The 20,127-nt window shown below is 48.8% G+C and overlaps 1 protein-coding gene across 1 annotated transcript in view; it reads right to left on the bottom strand.

Annotated features, from left to right (window-relative positions):
- The window catches only part of Fbxo41 (F-box protein 41), a 31,402-nt gene extending 12,170 nt beyond the window's left edge, over positions 1 to 19,232 (bottom strand). Inside the window, exons 1-2 of the mRNA XM_005071064.4 lie at positions 18,930 to 19,232; positions 119 to 1,150 (exon numbers count right to left, since the gene is read on the bottom strand). Coding sequence (XP_005071121.1) covers positions 119 to 1,017 — 899 coding nt within the window. The 5' untranslated portion in view covers positions 1,018 to 1,150; positions 18,930 to 19,232. The remainder of the gene's footprint in view (positions 1 to 118; positions 1,151 to 18,929) is intronic.
- Positions 19,233 to 20,127: the final 895 nt, after the last annotated feature.

Here is a 20,127-nt window from a genome sequence, read left to right as displayed (position 1 = left end):
AGACTCATCTTAGAACTTATGTTCCCAAACCTTACCGCATGGAGACACCTCAGGCACGTGTGGGGATAGTGAGTAACATCCACGGCCACCTACCCACTGGTCCCCAGGGTCTACTCACTGTTGCTTGCGGCTCAGTTCCTGTTCCTTATGCACCAGGTCCTGCTTAAGCGAGGCCAGAAGCTCCACGCTCACATCCACCTGGCGCGAGAGCTCGGATGCGCGCTCCTCCAGCTCCTCCTTCTCGCGCCCAAGCCTTGCACTCTCCTGTCGGGCAGTCTCCAACTCGGCGGCCTTGCGCTCCAGTTCTGCCTGTAGCCGGCCGACCTGGCCGGCAATCTTCTGCTCCACCTCCTCGCTTAGCCGCTCCAGCCTCCGGTCCACCTCCAGCTTCTCCAGCGCGCGGATCTTGAGGCGTGCCAAGCCCTCTTCATAGGAGACATCCGCAGGCGATGGCGATGCCGGCGACGCGGAGGCGGGCCCAGAACAAGGACCAGGGCCAGGCCCGGGTGGCGGCGTCGAGCAGGCCGAGGATGCCACGGACTTGCGCGCGAACAGCTCGCCGAGTGGAATCTCGATCTCACGTAGAGCATAGCGCGCGGCAGGCACTAGCCCCGGCTCAGCCAGCTCCTCGCAGGGCAGGCTGGCGGGCACGAGGTCGCCGGGGAAGTGAGCCAGCGGCGGGTGATGGTGATGATGGTGGAGCAGGTGCGGCCCCGAGGGCGCCGGCCATGCCGCCTGCTCCTTGCCCTGGAAGGACGTGCTCTCGAAGACCTCGCGCCGGGCCCCGGGCACCGCCAGCAGAGCGGCGGGCTCAGGCGCCAGCGGGAAGCCGGAGGCTGCTGCAGCCGCGGCTGCAGCAGCGGCCGCGCCGTCGCAGATGCTGTTCGTCTTGGAGAGGATGTAGAGCGTCTCGTAGGTGTGGCTGTATTCCAGGTGCGCGCGCAGCGACGACAGGCTCCGGAAGCGCTTATGTTCCCCGCAGCGCGGGCATCGGTACGGTAGATCCAGCGAGGCCATGGCCCCGCCGCCCTCGGGGCGCGCCGGCTCCACCGCGGCCGCCTCACCGGTCAGCCGGGCGCAATCATGGGGGGCCGCGGGTGGGCCCGGCCTGCGGGGGGACTCTGGTCACCAACAGTCAGGGCCAGGGAGGCTAGGAAAGAGAAAGTGAGGATCAGTGGCCATCTAGCCCTGCTCCCACCCTCAATTCCCAGGTTCACAAAACCTGTACCCTGGCTCCATGGATATGCCTAGGATCAGAGCTCTGGGATCTGTGCATCAGAGTGCAACGTCCCCTTGTTGATTAAGACAGGTTCTTGGTCCCTAGACTTGCTGGCCTGAACTCATGATTTAACTCAGGCTGGCTTCTGACTTTCAGGAATTCGCTTTTCTTAGACTCTTAGTGCTGGGATTACAGGCACGAGCCACTTTGCCTGGTTTAAAGGAATTATTTTTAAAAAATTATTAAAGGAGCTGGGCGATGTTGGAGTATGCCTTTAATCCCAGAACTCAGAAGGCAGAGGCAGGCGGGTCTCTGTTGAGTTCGAAGCCAATCTGGTCTACAGAGTGAGTTCCAGGACAGCCAGGGCAACACAGAGAAACCCTGCCTCCAAAATCAAAACAAAACAAACAAAAAATTAAAGGAATACTTCTAATTACAATGATTCCTGACCTAGAAAAAAGTGCCCAAGCATGCAACAGCAGAATGAGATTCAGGTGTGGCATATATCAATCCCAGCACTCAGTGGGCCGAGGCAAGTGAACTGTCAAATGAGGATTGTCACAGAATTACGAAGATCCCAAACAAGAAAATAGATCCATTGTATATTCATAATGGAGTGCTATTCTGTAGTAAGAAAGGAAGTAACAACAGATGAATATATGTAGTATTATGGGAAGGAAGCCAAACAGAACACACTGCAAGATTCCAGAGTTGCAAGGCAAGAACAGACAAAAGTGATGGCAATGCAAATCAGGATAGAGGTTTGTGCCTCTGGTGAATTGTGAAGGGGTGGAAAGGAACCCCACACACTGTTGAGAGTATAGCTTAACCAAGGGTCGTGTTTATGCCTGTGTGGATACAATCATCAAGACATGTATACAAACCCTGGGGTATCCCATGTACCCTAGCTCATGTATGTGATATCCAAGAAGGTTCTCAAACAGATGCTTAATTTCCATCTTATGAAGACCACATCCATCCTGCAGGCAGAACTAGGTTGTAGGGACTAAGATGCTCATGTAGCTACGATGCTGTAGGTGGCACTGTTCCCATGCCCCCCATCCAGGCACTTTGTTACCTCCCTCAGACTTGGAAAAGATTAGGTTGGCCTCTGGGGAGTGTTCTTGCCCTTCCCTCCAGGACCCTATTGTCTTTCCTCTCACACCATTCCTGACAAGGAGCCTACCCATTCTGACACCCATCTCCTTCCTTCTCAACTCTTGCTGCCCATCCCCCACCCGTCACTTCTCACCTCCCCCTCTTGTGACTTCTCCACGCCTACCACTTAACTGCCTGGATTCATGCACCCTCGGAGGACAATCCGTTGGCATCAAGATCGCCAGCCCCTTTATCTGTCGGCGGGTGCTTAACCACTCCATCCTCATAGGCTGCCACGACACTGCCCAGGGTGGACTTTCCTCAGGGTTCCGGGACTTTCTGCTCTTAACCAAGTCCAGCCTCTCTCTGCATGGGGTGATCCCCATCGCCTCTCTCTGCTCCTGCTTAATCATATCTTGAGGCTGCTCTCGGCTCCACCTCTCCTTCCTAATGGGCTCCAGAGTTCTTGCCTTCTGTCAGTTCCTCGTGGATATATAGAGGCATCTTTTCCCCAGGCTGCCCAGTGCCCAGCCTCCTCCTCTATCTGCTTTGATCTTGGGGCGTCTCCTTTCCCACCTTTTCTGTCGCTCCACGCGGTCTGGGGCACATGATCAACTCCCCCTTTTGCTTACACAGGGCCTGTGTTCTTTGTATTGGGGAGATTTTTTTAACTGAGAAATTAGAGATAAAGATGATTTCCTTTTTCAAATAATAGACCTTGTGATAGTGGCTTTTTTCCTCCTTTACATTTATTCTGTGAGGTGGAAGATCTTGTCATGGCACACATTTAGAGGTCAGAGGTTAACCTGTGGGAGTCGGTTCTTTCCTTCCACCAGAAACAAACTTACATTGTCAGGCTTGGCGGTAAACCTGCTAAGCACCTTTGCCACTGAGCCACATCCCTGACCCCGTGGCGGTTAGTGCAAGCTCCTTCACAGAATCTAGACTCATCTGGGAATTGGGCCTCTTGGGAATTTTGATTTCAGTCAAGGTGGAAAAAAACTGCCCACTGTAGGTGGCATCATTCCCTGGGGGATCTTGTGTGTACATGGAGAAGGAACTGAACAGCAGCTTGTTCTAGCCCTCTGCTTCCTGATCCCACGATGCTCAGCTCCACAGGCTCCTGCCACTTTGACTCTCCAACCATGAACAGTACCCTGAACTTCAAACTAAAATAAACTTTTCTCCCATAAATTGTTCTTGTTAAGAGTAGTTTATCGGGGCTGGAGAGATGGCTCAAAGGTTAAGAGCACTGACTACTCTTCCAGAGGTCTTGAGTTCAATTCCCAACAACCACATGGTGGCTCACAACCATCTGTAATGAGATCTGGTGCCCTCTTCTGGCATGCAGGAATACATTGAGGCAGAATGTTGTACACACACGTACACACACACACACACACCCACCCACACACACACACACACACACACACACACACACACACACACACGAGTAGTTTATCATAACAAGAAGAGAAATTAAGATAGGGGGTATAAAACTATCACTTTCCTCTCTCCCCAGTCAAAAGTTGGTGGATGAATGCCTTTATCCCAGCACTCAAGAAACAGGCAGGCAGACTTCTGTTGAGTTGGAGGCCAACTGGTCTACCTAGTGAACTCCAGACCAACCAAGGCTACATAGAAAGACCTTGCCTCAAAATACAAAGAAACGAACAAAAAGTTTGTGAACGCTGTCACAACAGCAAATCCACTGATTTAACTGTCATTCACAGCCCCTGGAGCTGAGTCCACATCCCCACAAAGACTATGACATTAGCAGAAAACTGTTAGGATATTATCAGGTGTGGTGGTCTTTCCTGTGGTCTCCTCAGTAAAGTCAAACAACACCCACTTCAACTGAGCTCAAAGCAGGAGAAAATAGCTTGCCTACAGAGGACCCTTCTGCCTGGGGCCAGTAATCTAATACGGCTGAGAAATAATGAAGAGCCAGTTTGTAGCTTTAAACTAAAGTGAACTCAAGCAAAGAGAGAAGGCAGGAAACTCAGAGAGGGGGCATTCTGGGGCCTGCCTGCTCTTGAGTCCACTGGCCCTTCTGTGTCTTCTCCATGGAAACATCCCTTATAAGCAGTCTTTTGTAGGTATTGGGGGGGTTACAGCTTGAGTAGGAAGGGGCCAAGAAGCTAGGGACCTCGTTAGAACCCTCCTTAGCCTGGGCTCCTGCAATGGATGGCACAAGGGAGCCTGTTGCTAAGAGACAACTCCTATTCCTCCTCCCAACCACCATCAGGGAATCCATTCTAGAATTACAACTTCCAATGAGGTCTCTGGCTTTGGGTAACAACTCTGGGGATAAAGAAGGCAAGTTGATGGAAAGCCCTCCTGAGAACCAAGGCCAGTATATTGCTAGAAAAGGCTGGAAAGCAAGTTATTGGCCCCTAAGACTGTGCCCTCTCCATGCCCACACAGGCCTCAGTCCTCTCACAAACAGCCTCACTAGGGATGGAGACTGCAGCATCGAAGCACTTGGCTGGGGAGGTCAGAGAATCTTTGCTACAAGTCAAAAGGGTGGGCTGTGGACCAGATGTTTTTCTGTGGGAACACCAGACCTTGAGCAGAGACCCACTTCCCCTTCTGCCTGGGAGTAGGCAGCTGTAGACAATGTTTAGTAAAAACATGTTTACTAAAAACGATACAATAAGTTCCTGGAAAAGGCCTTCCCACGGAAACCGCCCTGACCTCGACCTTGTCTAAAGACTAACCGCACCTTCAAAAACCCACACACATCCACCTCTGGTGTCAGAGCAGAACCAGCCAGGGGAGAGGAGAGAGCAGAAGCTTCTCTGGTGGGAGCTTTTCTTAGGAGGTTTTCTTGAACCTTTTTGGAGCCTGTTTAAAGTTTTCTTTATATCGTTGAACGAGTCTCTGTGTTGTCAATCCCCGACACCCTCCCACGTTCTCGGACACAGGCCGCGCAGCGGACGTGACATTTTTCCTCCCTTCCCCTCTCCAGCTAGGTAGTTTCTTTTTCTTTGTTCTTTCAGCTATTCAGTTTTCTCTCCATCATTCTATTCTGGCCACAAACCACAAGACCCCGAAGACTAGATTACTACTTAATCAGATATAGCACAATATTGTACAGGGCTGGACGTGTCTCGGGGTGAGAATGTGGGGTTGCTTCCTCTGGGGACATGAAAACTATGGTGTAAGTTTGTGATGGATGGCTGTGCTGGGATGAACAGGAAAAACATTCTAAATTATTCAACAGTTAAGAAGTCATGTGTTTAATAAACAGCTCTACTGTTGTGCTACTCTGCTATAGTTCTTTATTTATTTATTTTGGTTTTTCGAGGCAGAGTTTTTTCTGTATTGTTTTGGAGGCTGTCCTGGAACTCGCTCTGTAGACCAGGCTGGTCTCGAACTCACAGAGATCCGCCTGCCTCTGCCTCCTGAGTGCTGGGATTAAAGGCGTGTGCCACCAATGCCCGGCTCTCTCCTATAGTTCTTGATTAGATTCCAATTTTTCTCTTAGAGAACTGTTTCCCACCAACTCTTGAGATGGTAGAGCTGACCACAGCCCCTGGCTCCAGGGAAGCACGGGTGGTCTTACTCTCTTGTCAGAGGCCTGGCCCTCTGGAGAGAAGGAACTTCCCACTTCTGTCTTAATACAGACACCCCAGGACATGTGTGCAGCTGGCAGGACAGGAGCATGGGGCTTATGGTGGCCTTACTGTCTTTTCAGTGGGATAGAAGAACAGGACTCGGGGTGTCACTTGAACAGTGGCACCCACATATGCCCAAGGCTTTTGCACAGCACAGTCTTGTTGACAGCATGTCTGTGACTACAGGCTCCCATGTGCTGAAGCATGTATGTGACTACAGCTCCTGTGTGCCAGAACATGTGTGTGGAGGGCAGAGGACAACTTTTAGGAGTTGGTCCTTGCCTTTCCACTTCCTTTTTCTATTCTGTGTGTGCATGGAGGCCCCAAGCTAGTGATGAGATCATCCTTGATCACTCTCCCACCATGTTCATTGAGGCAGGGTCTCTCAGTCTGAACCGGAGCTCACTGATATACCCGTTTTGCTAGCCAGCCTGCTCTGAGGAATTCCCTCTCTGCCCTCTGAGGCTGGAGTTACAGGCAGGCAACCATGGCTCCCCAGCGTGGGGGAACCAAACATCAGTTCTCACATTTGTGTAGCAAGCACGTTAGCCACTAAGCCATCTCCCTACCTACCTTACTTTACGGCAGGTTTACTGCTTGTTTTGTGGCTGTGTAAGTCAGGCTAGCTGGCCTGACAGCTTCTGGACAATTCCCCTGTCTCTACCTCCCATTCTGTGGTAAGAATGCTAGGATTACAGGCACCTACAATGGCATCCAGCTCTGACACAGGCTCTTGGGATGAAACTCGGGTTCTCAGACTTGCATGTAAAGGGCTTTTACCCACTGAGCCATCTCTCCAGCTTACATGTTTTTTGTTTTCCAAATGACTCCTTTGAACTTGTTGCCAATCTCTAGTAATGAAATTCTAAACCTGTGGGTGGAGACCCCTTCGGGATCAAATGAGCCTTTCACAGGGATCACCTAAGGCCATCAGAAAACAGATTTTTTTGTCTTCATTTATTTATTATGTTTGGACCTTATATATATATATGCATATATATATATATAATTTATTTATTATGTATACAATCTTCTGCATGCCAGCAGAGGGCACCAGATCTCATTCAAGGTGGCTATGAGCCACCATGTGGTTGCTGGGATTGAACTCAGTACCTCTGGAAGAACAGTCAGTGCTCTTAACCTCTGAGCCATCTCTCCAGCCCCTATGTTTGGACCTTTAAGAAACATATACCACCATATATACCACTATCAGTAAAAATCTATCTTGTTTTTGGTCTCTAAGACTACTAAGGGCTTATCAAAAAGGCAGGTTGTGATCTATAGAATCTCAAGCCTTGAGGAGAAAACACAGATATTTACATTACAATTCATAACAGTAGCAAAATTAGCCGTGAAATAATTTTATGGTGGAGGGGGTCACTATAACATAAGGGTTACAGCATTAGGAAGATGGAGAACCATTGCTCTAGTGTCAAAAAACAGATTCCGAACTCCCACTCACTCCCAGTAGCCTGGTTTCCTTTACTGTTGCCCCCACCCCCAGCTACACCACTGACCACCTTGTTTGTCTCTCTTTAGGAAGCTTTCAGCCCAAACATCCTTCCATGTTGGTGCTCTTTCCAGGCCAAGGCATGCTCACACCTGTGCTGCTGGGCTAGCCTTTAGTCTTTCATCCTGTGTAAGGACATGGCCCCTTCCTTTCCTTTTTTTTTTTTTTTTGTTGTTGTTGTTGGGGGAGTGGTTGTGAGACAGGGTTTCTCTGTGTAACAGCCCTTGCTGTCCTGGAACTAACTTTGTAGACCAGGTGGGCCTCAAACTCACAGAGAGCCTCTGCCTCCCGAGTGCTGGGATTAAAGGCGTGAGCCACCATCGCCGAGCTTCTTTCCCTTTTTTAAAAATTTTTGTTTTTGTGTTTGGAGACAGGGTCCCACTCCACCCAGGTTGAGCTGGCCCATTGCTTGTGCTCTTCCTATGTCATTGTGTAGCATGCTGGGATTACAGGCATTTGCCTCCACACTCAGTTTCTGATTATTGTAGATGACTTCTGTTCAAAACTCCTCTCATGGCCCCGAATTGCCTACCCACCACAACCAGAGGCAGCTTCCTGCCTGGCCTCTGTGTGCTCCTGCAAACTTGAAAGTGAAAACAAACCTGGTGTCTTCACCAGAGTTTCTCTGACTGTGGTGCTTGGATATCCCCCCGACATTTTCCAGTTGTCTTTCTCTTTAGTGATTTGACTATACACTATGCTATTGGGGGGGGGATTAAACTGTATTTATTTACCTATTGTGTGTGTGCATGCTGGAAAGGAGGGACAACCGGTGGGAGATGTTTCAGGGAACTGAACTAAGACTGTCAGGGTTAGCAGCAAGTGCTAATACCTACTGAGCTATTTAGTTTTTTGAGACAGGGTCTCACCTTATAGCCCAGGCTAGTCCCAAACTAGCTTTTGATTCAGTCTTTCAAGTGCTGAGATTGCAGGCACTGTCATGCCCTGCGTAATTTTGCTAATTTTTACATTGAGAATTCATATTTCCTTATTGATCTATGAAGGCTTTTATAATATTGATCTCTTATCCTTTATGTACTGCAAATATTTTTAAGTGTGCTGATTGGCTTTTACTTTATTTTTTATTGATATGTTGAAGTAAAATTTGAATGATTTCTGATTTTGTTGTTATGTTTAGCAAGTCTGTTTCTGCCAAAGGCTATAACCAATTATGAATGTGTTCTTTTAATACTCAGAACTTTATTTTTTCTAGAATATTTGAATTTTTCTGTATCTATGTCCCTGTACTACCTATGTGCCTGGTGCCTACAAAGGCCAGTAGAGGATGCTAGATCCTCCTAAAACTGGAAACAGATGTGGGCCATCCTGTAGATACTGGCAATCAAACATAGGTCCTTTGGAAGAACAGTAAGTGCTCTTAATTACTGAGCCATCTTGTCAGTCCCCAGAATATATTTTAAATAAGGGTCTTATTTTTTTATTTTTATTTTTTTGGTTTCTCAAGACAGGGTTTCTCTGTGTAACAGCCCTGGTTGTCCTGGAACTCACTCTGTCGATCAGGCTAGTCTCAAACTCACAGAGATCCACCTGCTTCTGCCTCTCCAGTACTAGAACTAAATGCATGGGCCACATCACCCAGTTTAAATAAGGATTTTAACCAAATAACCCTGCTACCACATCTGACAAAAACTAGGAAGTGTGCCAATACATCAGGCTATATGAGTTCCTCCTTGATATTTAGATCCACATTTATAGTGTTTTCACACTTATTCAAGAGGATTTTTTTTCTTCTGTCTCCCTTTAAAGAAAGATTTCATTTTAATTTATGTGTTTGTTTCTCTGTGTAGTAATAAGCAGGAGAGTGCAGTGTCTGGGGAGGCCAGAAGAGAGAGGTGGATACTCTAGAGCCGAGTTAAAGGTGGTTATGAGCTGCCCAACACAGGTGCTAGGAACCAAACTCTGGCCCTCTGAAAGGTCAGCAAGCACTCCTAACAGCCATTTCTGCACCCCCTTCTGTTCTCTTTTGAGACAGGGTTTCACATAGCCAAGACTGGCCTTCAATTCCTTATCTCCCTGCCTCCATCTCCAGAGTGCTAAAATGACGGGGCTTCTATGCCACACCCAACTTAACTGGCTAACCTCTTCTCCTCTTTCATTTTAAACAAATATTTGGTAATTAATGTTGGCAAATAGCTCAGTCAGTAAAGCATATGTCTCACACAAGCCCCGAATTCAATTTCTCGCACCACACAAGTAATCTAAGGCCATTAAAAACTTAGTGCCAGGTATACTACAATCTAAAGACTAGTCAATAGAAGTAAATTCAAAAAATGGTTTTCTAGAAAACACACACACACACACAGAAAGAGAGAGAGAACAAAAACACACATATAGCACCATAATGAGAAGATGGATGTGACTTGCATGCAGATAATTTTTTCCAATTATGAAAATACTACTAGGTATAACTCTTGGCTCAAAATTTTGAAAATCTGAATGAGATGACTGCTTCCAGGAAAATATAAAGCTTCAAACTGACTCAAGAAAAACAGAAGACCTTAAACAGGCATGGGCCCATGCCTGTAAATCCCAGCACTCCAGAGGCAGAGACAGGTGGATCTCTGTGAGCTCAAAGCAAGATAGGTTTACAGAGCAAGTTCCAGAACAGCCAGAAACCCTATGGGGGGGTGGGGGAGAGAAGACCTGAATAGATTCCCTATGACAGGCAGGACAGATGAAACTGGCCAGTGTGGACCAGTTTCCTCTGAAATTGAAACATTCTCTCCTGGAGGTGGGAGGGGCTGGCTTTAAGCTAGAAGGTAAACAACTCAAAATAGCTCCAGGAAGTCCTGAAACTGACCAGATTCATTAGGCCCCTCCCCCTACCAAGAATAAACAATAAGACCTGCTGAGTCACTCTCAGACTGAAAGACCTAGAGTCCTCACCAGCTGCCTGGAAGAAGCAGAAGCCAGCTGAGCCGGCCTCAAGAGGTTTAGGCCAATTGAGTGACCGGGAGAGGACACTCCAATCTGTTTAAGCTGTGTGCCGTGTGCCCCAGGTTCCCAGCTCTGTGAGCTGTCACTCATGTTGGGGTGGGCTTTGGTAACGTAGCTGCCTTTGAGTCATTTCTGCTCCTGTAAGTGATTCCTCCCCCATATTCCTTAAGTAATCCCCCAGAACACTCATTTGTTCACCAGATAGGACATTGGTGGTATCCATACTCTGATTCTGTCCTGGGTTCCCTATCAGGGGTGAGTAGACATGTGTGTAGGGCCTCCGCAAGAAAAGTTTTGTCATACAACAGTGGGCCTGGAGAGTCCCAAGTTTCCATACCTAGCTGGTGAGGAGCAGGACTGTGTACCTATCTGCCTCAGTTAAGTGCAGCTGACTCCTAAGTGTGCTTCGGTCTCTCTTCCTGTCCCTTCCCACTCTTGAGAAACATTATTTTAGTCTTCATAGCACCCTACTAGCTAGGCTCCAAGAAATCCAGGAGAGGGAGAAACCTGGGGGTGCAGGCCTGTGGGTGAGCACCAAGGTGGATGAGAAGAGGGGGTACTGACATCTCAGTAGCTCTTACCCCAGCACACACCTGAAGCTGCCCTCCAGCCACTGCACCCAAGAAAAGACTATTCTTGAGAACATTTTTGTCTAGACTTGCACACCTCAACGTGAGTGTGAAGCTTTCCCTGAATGCAAGCAAGGTGACGGGGATTGAAAAGATGGCACAGAGGTTCAACACTAGCTGGCAAGTATGAAGCCCAGAGTTCAGATCCCCAGAAACGCACATAAATGCCCTGGTGGGCATGGCTGCCTGCCTGTAATTCCAGCATTAGAAAGCAGACACACGGGATCCCCAGAGCAAGCTGTATTGCAAGAGCAGACATCAGAGAGCTCCAGGTTTGTTTGAGAAATTCTGCTTCAGTGTCTAAAGTGAAATGATAGGGGATGACTTTTTGGGGGGGGGCAGGTTTCTCTGTGGCTTTGGAGGCTGTTCTGAAACTAGTTCTTGTAGACCAGGCTGGCCTTGAACTCACAGAGATCCACCTGCCTCTGCCTTCCGAGTGCTGGGATTAAAGGCGTGAGCCACCAACGCCCAGCCCTAGGGAATGACTCTTAACATCCATCAATCAACTTTTGGACATTGCATTTGGACACGTTCATTCATATGCGAGTGCCACACATACAAAAATATCACACACACACACACACAGGCGGGAAGGGGAGAAAGCGATGGAAAGTAGTGTGGGATGAGAAAAAGAAAAAACGACAAACACAAGATTCATCATCTATTTAGATTCCAGTCTGTACCTTTTACTCTGAGCATGACAACAGTCACATTTTCATTTGTGTTCTTGGTCTCCCAGCTTAACAACGACTGCATCCCTGAGACCCACCCCCATTTCTGCCTGGCTCTACTCACTTGCCATCGACAGACTGCTTGTCTCATCCAAAGCGCAGATCTTGGTGGTTTCCTTTCCAAGCCCAGCTTAAGGTTTTCTTTGTCCAGGATTCTACAGACTGAACTCACTGGAGGGGTTTTATTCATTATTTATGTATTTATTATGGTTAAGCTTTCAGGACCATCTGAGCTGAATGTTTCTGAACTGTCTCACCTGTTGCTACTGCAGAAGTATAGCTGGTCTTACTCTATGGCATCCAGTACCACGTGGACCCTGGTGATTCCTGCAGTAGACATTATTATTTTCAAATGCTCACTATCACTATGTGGTCATGGCAGCACCTATCTCAGCTTTTCTTTGGTGAGCTGCCCCTTCATACTCCGTGTGCTCCTCTACCATATTCCTGGTAAGTGGAGACCTGACCTCCTAGCCCCATGTCTGACCCAGGGATGAGTACGTACATTCCTCAGACTGAGCCACTGGAGTCCTGCACTGGGAGATTTGGGGATCATATGCAAGGATGAAGCACCCTGAAGAAACTGTGCAGTCTCCACTGAACCGTGGATGAGAAAAAGGATGTCAGTGGCTCAGACTGACTGACCTCACAGAGGAAGTCCATGCACAGAGGGAAAACAATCAAACACTCAATGAGGCGTAGCTAGGAGCTGGAGAGTCATCTGCACTTTCCTGAGAACCTACATGCAGTTATGCCAGAAGCCCATTCATCTCCCATTCCTAGTTACAGGAAGTGTTAAGATAGTATGTTTAAAATAAAATTGGGGGCTGGGAAGATGGCACAGAAGATAAAGGTTCTTGCCACCAAGCCTGATAACCTGAGTTTGATCCCCAGGACCCATATAGGGTAGGAGAGAACTGACTCTTATATGATGTCCTCTGACCTCCCTCTTCTAGGGCCGTAGTATATGTATATTTGCATACTCGTGTGTACACACACACACACACACACACACACACACACATAATGTAATTTAAAATAAATAAATTGGATTTGCCACTTACAATAAAACCCACTTCTCACACTTCTTATCTAAGCTGTAGTTAAACATGACCTCATCCTGTGTATACTTACTGAGAACTTGTTCAATGCCATGCACTACACAGCGTTGTGCTAGGCATATGCAGGTCACACAGATAACAAGATCCAGTCCTTTCCTCCAAGTAGCTGGTGATTTCCTGAGACAAACTTGGGTAGAAGATGATATGATCAAAATAGTACCGGAGATGAACCGAAGTCTCTGTGATTAGGAGCACACACTGCTCTTGCAGAGGACCTAAGTTCAATCCCCAGTACTCACTTCAGGAAGCTCATAACTACATCTAACTGTGGCTCCAGGGGCTCTGATGAGCTTTTCTGCCATGAAGGCAAATGCAAAACCCATATCCATAGAATTAAAAGAGTTGGGTGTGGTGGCACAGGCCTTGAATCCCAGCATTTGGGGGGTAGAGGCAGGTGGATCTTTTTGAGTTCAAAATGAGCCTGGTTTACATAGCAAGGTACAGGCCAGCTGGGACTACAGAGTGAGACCCTGTCTCAAAACAAAATAAAAACCAAAAGGCAAACAAAAAAATGGGTGCGGGGGCTGAAGGGATGGCTCAGTAGTTAAGAGCACTTGTTGCTCTTCCAGAAGACCTGAGTTTGATTCCCATTACCCACATGGAGGTTCACAACCATCTGTAGCTCCAGTTCCAAGGGGTCTGAAGCTTGCTTCTGGCCTCCACAGACACATGCAGGCAAAACATGCATATATTTAGTAGTGGCAGTGATTCAGAACAAATGTTAAGCTTTTTGTATCTACTTTGTAGAATCCAGCCAAAAATACATTATTGGGGATAGTAAGGTCATTCAGTGGGTAAAGGTACCTGCTATAGTCCTGATAACTGGAGTCCAATCGTGGATTTTCCAAATGTTAGAAAGAGAAAATGGACTCCCACAAGCTGTCTATGTGCACATCCAATTACATGCACCCACACACAAATGAGTGCAATTAAAAATTAAACATGTTACTGGCCAGATGTAGTGTCAATGCCTGTAGCCCCAGCAGTTTCAAGGCAGAGGCAGGAGGATCTTGAGTTTAAAGTCATTTACATAGCAGGTTTGAGGCTAGCAGAAGCTACATAAAAACATGTCTCAAAATTCTATTTAACTTACGTATTTTTTTAAAATTAGGCTGAAACTAAGCAGTGGTGGTGAATGCTTTTAATCCCAGCACTTGGGAGGCAGAGGTAAGTGAATCTGTGAGTTCAAGGCCAGGCTGGTCTACAGAGCAAGTTCCAGCACAGCCACCAGGGCTACACAGAGAAACCCTGTCTTGAAAAAACAAAACAATTAGGCTTACTTATTTCTATTTTATGTGTATGAGTGTGTCTTGCCTGAATATGCATCAGCACACCATGTGTGTGCAGTATCCTTGGAGGCCAGAAGGGGGCGTAAGATCCCCTGGAACTGTAGCTACGGATGGCTGTGAGCTGCCATGTGGGCGGGCTATCTGCAGAGCAACAAGCGCTCTTAACCACTTAGCCATCTCTCCAGCCCCAAACCTACACATTAAAAACAAAAACCATTCTGGAAAAGCAAGCTTAGGGTGGCAATGTAGAGAAGGAGCAGAAGGTGGAGGGGAGATGGAAAACCTCCTAGAGACAGAGGAGAGGGAAGGGCCCAGGAATTCCTAAGAGCCAACAGCAGAAACAGGAGTTCCGGCAGGAGACTTGGGAGGTGCAGATGTCATTGATCCGGAAGGGGTGGGCAAGCTCACAGAGCACTGGAGCTGAGGTGGGCCCACCGCTAAGGTGGCTGCTTTAATGAGCCCGGATGCTGTGGCCTGAGGTGTGCGGGGAAGGAGGCGGTGTGGGAGAATCCAGGAGCACTTTTTTTAAGGTTAGAGAGATTGAACATCTTAGAGATAACCTACTTCCACAGGTCAGAGAAAGAAAGAAGGCCTTGGGACTGAAACCAGCTAAGGAGCCCTTCCTTCCTCTTTTCTTCTTTTTTGTTAAACTCAAAATGAATTTATAAGGAATCAGTAGAGAATGAAATGGGTTCTATTTCAGTGCTGGCAGCCAAAAGCTTAAAGTGGCTAACACTACACTCACAATGCCAGTATACACATTCTAAAACCTGCCCTTCTTAGACTTCTCAACCCACAGCCTCGTTATATACTCAGCACCCTGGACAGCGACTCACCTCTGGGCTCCTTGTACAACTCACTGAACAGTCAACTTTCTTTTCCTATAGGCACTGTTGCTGTGCAGACCTCTAGTGTGGGCTCCAACTCACTTATCTGACAAGCCTCATAATGTAAAATAGGGGCTGTGGAGAAGTGCTTGTTGCAGGAGCATGAAGGCCTGAATTCAGATCCTCACACGAAAAGTTCAGTGTGGCAGAGTGCATCTATAATACCAGAACTGTGGAGGCAGGCAGAGAAGAAAGGATCGCTGTAAATCAATGGCCATCCTGCCTAGCCAAACTAGTGAGCCTAGATTCAGTAAGAGACCCTGTGTGCTTAAAACAAAAACAAAACAGTTAACATGTAACACACGTACACATACATGACTGTATACACACATCTCACACACGCAAAGAAGAATAACGAAAACAAATAACAAGTAAAATAATCTCTGAAGAATGAATGGCCTCTTCCTTCTCCTTCTTTGACATAGGTTCTTATGTAGCCCAGGCTGGTCTCAAACTTGCTGTGTAACCGAGGACAGTCTTGAACTTTTGATCCTCCTGCTTCCACCTCCTGGGTGCTGGGATATTACTAGCGATCAAACTCAGGGCTTGGTGCATGGTAGACAAGCACTCAACACACGAGAGTGATTCTCAGCCTAGCCCATCAGAGGTGAAGTACACCTGCCAGCTTGTCTTCAGGGGTGGCTCGATCTGACCAGCACCCGCTTTTGTCTCTGCTCCTGTTCCACACATACTGTCCACAAGCTCCATGAGGGTTCTGCTTCACTGGAAAGCACTGGACCCTTCGCACCCTAAAGTCTAGGCTCACGCCAGTCTCCCTTCTTGGGACTCTGTTCTCCAGTTGGTGAAATTTGTAGACCCAGCGCAAATGCCACCTTTTCCATAAAGCCTTTCCCTGACACCCTCCTCCTCCACAATCCCTATCATAGCACAAGTCCCTCCTCACTCTAACCTCTCAAAGACAGCAGGTCCCACAGCTGGGGATCATTGACCTGCAGCTACCTCGGATCCCTCACTGCTTATATACCACAGGCAGAAACACTACAAGTGACCATCCTCACAGAGTGTACACTAGTACACTATTAGCGGAATTACCAAATTATGAATTCCATGCACCCGAAGCAATTTTCTAAAATGAATTTTTAGAATTTATTTTTGTTTCAGGTGTGTTTTGCCTGTATTATGTATGTGCATTTCTGATCAGAAGAGGGCATTCAATCTCTTGGGACTGGAGTTCCAAACAATTGTGGGTCATCATACGGGTTCTGGGAACCCAACCCAGGTCATCTGCAAGAGTAGCAAGTTCTCTCAACTGAATAGCCATCTCTCTAGTGCCCAACCAAAACAATTTTTGACACTTACCATCATGCACCTAGATAAACTAGCTAAGCAAATCAAAGAAATAACTTATAAAGCAGGATGACTCCCTAGTCACTTACCAGGAGATCAGAACTCACTGTGTCTTCTCATCCCTATGGTTTGCTCTAATTGAGCTCCGAGGTTTTGTGATCACCCACTTTATTCTATGTCATGTGCCCAGTGCAAAATATCAAGAGTCATGACCGAGGCCCAAAGGCGCCTGTGTTTAATAAAAACAGTGAACCTACATCTATCTACTAATTATTTCTGGTACATCATTGTGCTCACAATAATGCTACTAAGGTGTGGAATGCTTCAATGCTGGAATGAGGAAGCTAAGGCTCAGGTTGGTCAAAAAATCATGTGCCCGTGGCCAGTAAAGACCTGTAACAAATTGATGCTGAGGACCTCTGATGAATCAAGTCTTCTAGTTTTGCTCCTATGTGTTTCTCTCCTACAATGACTGTAGGCCAAATGGACATCAGCAAGCTTCGTGCAGGCACTAATCAGATAAGCTGTTGTACATCAGGACGTGTCATCTTGGAACAGTCCCCCTTATTGAGTCTTGGGATCCAGCTGCTAGATCCCAGTTGTCCAGAATTATCTGAGGCTATTGTGGAAGGGGTCCTGGGAGCTGAGAGGCCACCTTGAGAGGATGTGTACGTGCATGATTCCAGGTGAGATCCTCAGATCCTGTAGCCACAGCCACGGGTGATTCGTGGACCACAAGAAAAGTGTCAGTGCTAGTGGTGACACACCTGGAATCCTAGTTAATTGTAAGACAGGCAGATTGCAGCTTTAAGCCCAATAGTAGATCATTTGCCTAGTATGTGCAAGGTCCTTAGTTCAATTATCAGCACTGAAATAAGTAAATAAATAATTGCTACTCAAAGTTTCTAAATTCTGGGGGTATTTGCTACACAGTATTGAGTAACTAAAACACTGACAAACAAGGATTTGAACACTGTACTTCCTGCCTGACTCATATTCTGTGCTGCATTTCTTCTGGCTGAGAGTAGGGTGTTTGTACCAATCCTGAAATGTTTGCAGGAAGATGGGCCCACACTGGCTCTTGAATATACAAAGCTTTCTCAGAGAAGGAAGTTCTAGGGAAACACAGAGGCAAGATAACTACTACATTTTGACAACCTTTACCACCCCTTACAAATACTCTCTCCCTAAAAGCTAAGCACTCCTAAGTGTAGGAACAAATATGTACTCATCACAGCTCTCTGTCCCCTATCCTACCAGTTACATTCTGATCAATTGAAAAACTAACATAGTTTGTTGTTTTTGGGTTATTTCTCCATCCGGTCCCCAGTTTCCTGCCTGACCTACCCATGGCATCTTCACTCCCTCCCACTTGGCCTTCAGGGCCCAAGAGCATTTCCCATCCTCCTTCCTTGTAAAACCCACAGAGGAAAGAAGCAGAGAAGATGGAAATCAAACAAATGTGGGAGGGAGGGTTGGGTGTTGGACTTAGAAGCCCAAAAAGCTCTAAACTAGGTGTTTTCAGGAGGCCTCTGCCAGCAGGTGGAGGCATTCTGGGGATGAAGAGGCAGCAAGAGGTGTCCACATTATACCCCCATTATGCCCCGGTGGGTGGAGAATAAAGGAATGTCCTGCTTGCCTAAATCCCTCCAACCCTCCAAGAAGCCCGGGCCTCGGCTCTGCAGCTATAGCCCCAAACTGGGTGCCTGCAGAACAGTCCCTCAGCCTAGTAAAGACCCACAGTTGTCAACACAGCCAGTCTTCTGCTTCCTGGCCACCCCCCACCCTGCCTTTCTGTTCTATGCAACCCCTTCTCGTGGTCCTGCAAACATGCACACGCCTCCCAAGGTCACACACACAGACTCCAGCACCTGGATCCCACAGCCGGAAAATCATAAGAGCCCCTCACCGCAGGCCCAACCAAAGGGAGGGGACAGGCCTCACTCGATTCCCTAGGCAGACTGTCGGCAGTGCACACAGGCACAGTACCACACACACATGCAAGGCAATGGAGTGGAGCCCACACCTCCAGAAACACTGGGCACAGTCACCCGCAAAGGCACTGGGGTGTGGGGGGGGCAGAAACATGCGTGCACACATATGGACACCTCCAGATGATCACACGTGCACACCGGCACGCACCGACAACCGTACAGGTGCTCAGCCAGGCCTCGGGACCGAGACCCTCCCCCACTCCTTCACCAGCAGGTGGAGAAGGCTGGGGTTTCAGGGCACTCCCCCTTCTCCCTCTCCAAAGTCCAGAGTCCCAGTGGGTTTTTTTTCTGGAGCCCGCCCCCGCCCCCCAACAAGGCTAGGGCAGCGACAGGCGGGAGGGGGAGGGGAAGCCTGGTCTCAAAACCGTTTTGATTTTAATTCCTTAAATTAACCCCTTGGCTGCCTAGAGCCTAGCCTGCCCAGAATCCCTCCCTGTTCTAGCGGCCTCGCGGCCTCAGGAGGGCAACCGGAAAGAAGGCAGGGGAGGAGGGTGCAGCGGCTGAGGTCCTCCCTGTCTAGCCTCTCCAAGAGCAGTCCCGCAGCGCGCCCCAGACTTGCCCTTACCTCCTCCAGTCAGTGGCAAGGCAAGCCACCGCGGCCCTGGGCTGGGGCGCAGAGGCACAGACCCCGCGTGCCCGGTCCAGAAGCAGGGCCGCCTCCGGGCCTCGGATCTCGGTCCCCACTGCTGCCTAGGGTGGCCGCCGCCGCCTCCCAGTTGGGGCGGGGGCGGCCGAGTCCCCCAGCCCGTCGCAGCGGGAGGGGCTCGCGATGCGATCACGGGCGGGGTACGCCTGGAGGAGGGGAAGAGAGGAGGGGGCGCTCAGCCGGGGCGCAGCCAGGAGACAGGGAGGGAGGCGGCGGGGAGGTGGGGCGGAGTCGGCCCCTCCTCCGGGGCGGGCTCTCCAGCAAGCGGGGAGCGGCAGATGCAGCCAGAAGCGGCTGCGCCAGGGACCCCACGTTTTCCGCAGAAGCTGGTGGCTCGGGTGGGGGATGGGTGTCGCCGGAGCGTGGGGTGCAGCCTAACCCCACTCTAGGGACCACCAGCTAGGTATTCCTGTGCCTCGGAAATTCCAGCTGTGGCCTCTGCCGCCCACCTTTAAACAGAGCCTATCCACCCAAACCCACCCCGTGGGCTTGGCCTGCACCCAGTGGGGAGCACATCTTGGATGCCTGATCCTGAAGAACGGGAAAAAGAGGTTGGCATGGGCGCTACAACACACACATCACAGTTCTTTAGCGGCCTCTTGGGCTGTGAGCCCAAGTATGGGCAGGGTGTCCCAATACTGGTCGTGCACTGTGACTTCAGGTCAGAGGTGTGGTCTCTGGGAAGAGTTGGCTGTGGCTGGACCACACTGTATTGTGTTCCGGACCTATTGTTGCACTTTAGAGTGTCACTCCCCACCCTTTTCAGGACCTACAAATAGAAAGAAGCAGGGAATATGTACTAGTTTGTTCCAGACAAACCCACCACTTCCATAGGATAGGCCCCAGAATTCCTGAGCCTGAAGCATCTAGAAGGCCCCTCACCCTTGGCTTCAGGCCTACCTAGCTGCTGAGGTAGGCACAGTCTAGCTGTCCTAGGCTAGAGGAAGTCCTCAGGGCTGAAGCTGAGCTGGGGAAGGAAAAAAACAAAAAAACAACTCCTTGGGATTCAGAGCCAGGCCAGGGCTGGACTGAGCTTTGGAAGAGGAAAAGGGAGGTGACACTTCTACCACAGAGTGGTGCCTCAGCAGGGCTGCGCAGGGCCTGCAGCCCAGGAAAA

This window comes from Mesocricetus auratus, unplaced genomic scaffold (assembly GCF_017639785.1).
Source record: "Mesocricetus auratus isolate SY011 unplaced genomic scaffold, BCM_Maur_2.0 Super-Scaffold_100676, whole genome shotgun sequence".
NCBI classification, from domain to species: domain Eukaryota; kingdom Metazoa; phylum Chordata; class Mammalia; order Rodentia; family Cricetidae; genus Mesocricetus; species Mesocricetus auratus.
This window is presented reverse-complemented; position numbering and strand designations above follow the sequence as displayed.